At 43.6% G+C, this 2,849-nt stretch overlaps 1 protein-coding gene across 1 annotated transcript; it reads left to right on the forward strand.

Moving 5' to 3' along the window:
* The first annotated feature begins 203 nt into the window (after window positions 1-203).
* On the forward strand, window positions 204-2,464 carry LOC119298639 (acyl transferase 1-like). Its single transcript, XM_037575965.1, has 3 exons — window positions 204-641; window positions 688-720; window positions 1,544-2,464. The coding sequence occupies exons 1-3, from the start codon at window positions 204-206 to the stop codon at window positions 2,462-2,464; spliced, it is 1,392 nt and encodes a 463-aa protein (XP_037431862.1).
* The last annotated feature ends 385 nt before the right edge of the window (window positions 2,465-2,849 follow it).

The raw sequence follows: 2,849 nt of genomic DNA on the forward strand, positions 1-2,849 counted from the left end.
TCTTTCTTATCCTGCCATCCTTGAACCACTCGCCGTCGCCGTCGCTATCGCCACCGCCATGACTTCACCACTTCATCACCAGGTGAATGTGGCTATATATGCATGTATCCCCATCGCTCATGTCAAACAACAGCAACGAGTCGCCTTCCAGCCTTGCTGCCTCTCAAGTGCTAGCTACTCTCCCGCACACACTCAGCCGTGCCATGGTGACCTTCGCGGCGCGCCGGAGCGAGCCCGAGCTGGTGCGCCCGGCGCGGCCGACGCCGGCCGAAACCAAGGCCCTCTCCGACCTCGACGACCAGTGGTCGCTGCGGTTCTACGAGTCCATCGTCGGCTTCTTCCGCGGCCCGCCGGGAGAGAGCACCACGCCGGGCAAAGTGGCCAAGGGCATCAAGGCGGCCGTGGCGGGGGCTCTCGTGTACTACTACCCCATGGCCGGACGCCTGAGGAAGCTCCCCGACGGCAACAAGCTGGTGGTGGACTGCACGGGGGAAGGGGTGATGTTCGTGGAGGCCACAGCGGACGTGCGGCTGGAGGACCTCGGGCAGCCGCTGGTGCCGCCGTACCCGTGTGTCGAGGAGTTCTTGGGCGACGCCGGCAACACGAGAGATGTCATTGGCAAGCCTCTGCTCTTCCTGCAGGTAGCCAATCTTTCTTAACTGTACTTTGTTTCATTCTTTTCTATAGCTTATATGGGCGGTAATAAATCTTAGAATAATGGTACATCTACAAAGGTTTACTTAAAGATTTTATGTACAAACTGATGTGCAGGATTAGAATTGATAATAGAGGGATGAGGGCTCGGGCTCACCCCCACTTAAAAGGGCTTTGCCACATCTACGTACGTAGGTGTAGGATTATTGCACTTAACATCAGGAAGGGGGGGGGGGGAGGAGGGTGGAGATAGTTAGTTTGGAAGGTTAAGTAAACCTTTGTAATTGGTCTTCGTAGGTCTAGTATTATTATGGGTCTTTTTCACCGGGTACAAGTTTCCAGAAAGTGAAAAGGTTGCTAGGAAATTCCAACTTACCATGGAGGAAAAGAAGTTGCTAGCGAGCTAGCTAGGGAGGTTTTGTTCCTTACGTACGTTTTCCATTCTAGTACTAGTGCATTGTTCCCTGGTTTATGTAAACTTTTATCATTTTCAAATTATTAACTAATTATTTTATATTTATGTTATGTTTAGATATTTAGTGTTGTATCTAAACTTAATTAATGATTGTACATATAATTTGATGGTAGTTTGCAAATATGAACTGATTTTTGCTGTAGTGAAATGTTTGCAAATATGAACTAAGATGGATCTAATATTTATATTATTTGCTGAGATCACACAAAATCAAAACAATTTGCGTTTTGACACTCAAATCTGATCAGCACCAGTACAAATAGAAGGTGTACTAATATAGAAAAGGGGAATGGCTAGTATGTTATCACCTTAATCAATTAATTCCATTACTACTAGAATTTCTAATTATATGTCTTATTGGGATATCATGCTACCATTCATGACTTCACCATATATACATCATTTCTTTTGCAGGTGACACAACTCAAATGTGGAGGATTTGTCATTGGGCTTCACATGTGTCATTGCATTGCTGATGGTTTTGGCACCCTCCAATTTATAAAATCTATAGCTGATTTCGCATGTGGTGAACTTATCCCAACCACTTTGCCCGTGTGGAAAAGAGATATTTTCACAGCACGCATCCCACCCTCTGTCTCACATGTCTATCCGGCTTATAAACCATTTCTTCTTGGGTTAGACTGCAGAGGAGATGATGTGATGCTATCAACTCCACCAGAAACTATGGAAATGCAATATGTATTCTTTGGACCAAAAGAGATAGATATTTTAAGAAGCCATATTTCAGGACATCTCTCCAAATCTACAACAACATTCGAACTGATTACTGCCGTCATGTGGCGATGCCGCACATTGGCATTAGGTTACGAATCTAATCAGAGAGTACGTGTCATGTTTGCTTTAAATGCACGTGGTAGAAGCATTAATGGGGAAAGCGTTGTCGTCCCACATGGTTACTATGGAAATGCACATTTCTCTCCCGTGGTTGAGGTCACAGTTGATGAGTTGTCTACAAAGCCGTTGGCTCATATACTTGAGCTAATGCGTAAAGTCAAGATGGACACCACGAAGGATTGTGTGAAGTCAATGGTGGATTTGATGGCATTATGGAGAGAGTGGTCACCGTTCTGCATGGACAGAACATACGAGGTTGGTGATACAAAGTGGGTTGGAGGCAATACCCTACAATTTGGGAAAGCTGAACTGGTTGCTGCTGGTACGCCACATGCAGGGGATTTCACTTCAAAGTTGATAAGCTATCATACAAAGTGCAAGAATCAAGACGGTGAAGACTCAATAGTGGTATCAATCTTATTGCCAAAATTGGCAATGGAGAAGTTCACAAAGGAGATGGCAATTTGGTTGAAGAAATAAAATGGATATGTAGAAAATATAATTAGTCTGTTTTACTTTGTAATTTTGTGAAGATTTAGCGTTAAGGTTGAAAAACATCGACCAAAAGTTGGTCGTGTACTACCATTAAACCACATAGGAAGGTAGACATCATACCACTTGTCGTATCATTGATGTATTGTCACATATGATAATTTTCATGTTTGTGCAAGAAAATATTAACTATAATGTTTATCTTTGGTACATTATTTCTTGAGACTCATGAGAAATGACTGAAAAGTTATTTTTCTCTATTTTGAGACCGCAAAACTGGTGAGGTACGCATGATTTGTTACGGACTTGCCCGGGTCATGCTTTTGTACCTAATACTCAATTCTACATACGCACTTCATGACACCTCAAATTT

The sequence above is a fragment of the Triticum dicoccoides genome, chromosome 5A (assembly GCF_002162155.2).
Source record: "Triticum dicoccoides isolate Atlit2015 ecotype Zavitan chromosome 5A, WEW_v2.0, whole genome shotgun sequence".
NCBI lineage: Eukaryota > Viridiplantae > Streptophyta > Magnoliopsida > Poales > Poaceae > Triticum > Triticum dicoccoides.

Bases quoted from the DNA above. Each gene is read 5' to 3' on its own strand.
- LOC119298639 (XM_037575965.1), top strand. From the start codon at position 204: ATGGTGACCTTCGCGGCGCGCCGGAGCGAGCCCGAGCTGGTGCGCCCG. The intron at 642-687 runs GTAGCCAATCTT...TCTTTTCTATAG, and splicing joins AGCCTCTGCTCTTCCTGCAG to CTTATATGGGCGGTAATAAA. The intron at 721-1,543 runs GTACATCTACAA...TTTCTTTTGCAG, and splicing joins TAATAAATCTTAGAATAATG to GTGACACAACTCAAATGTGG.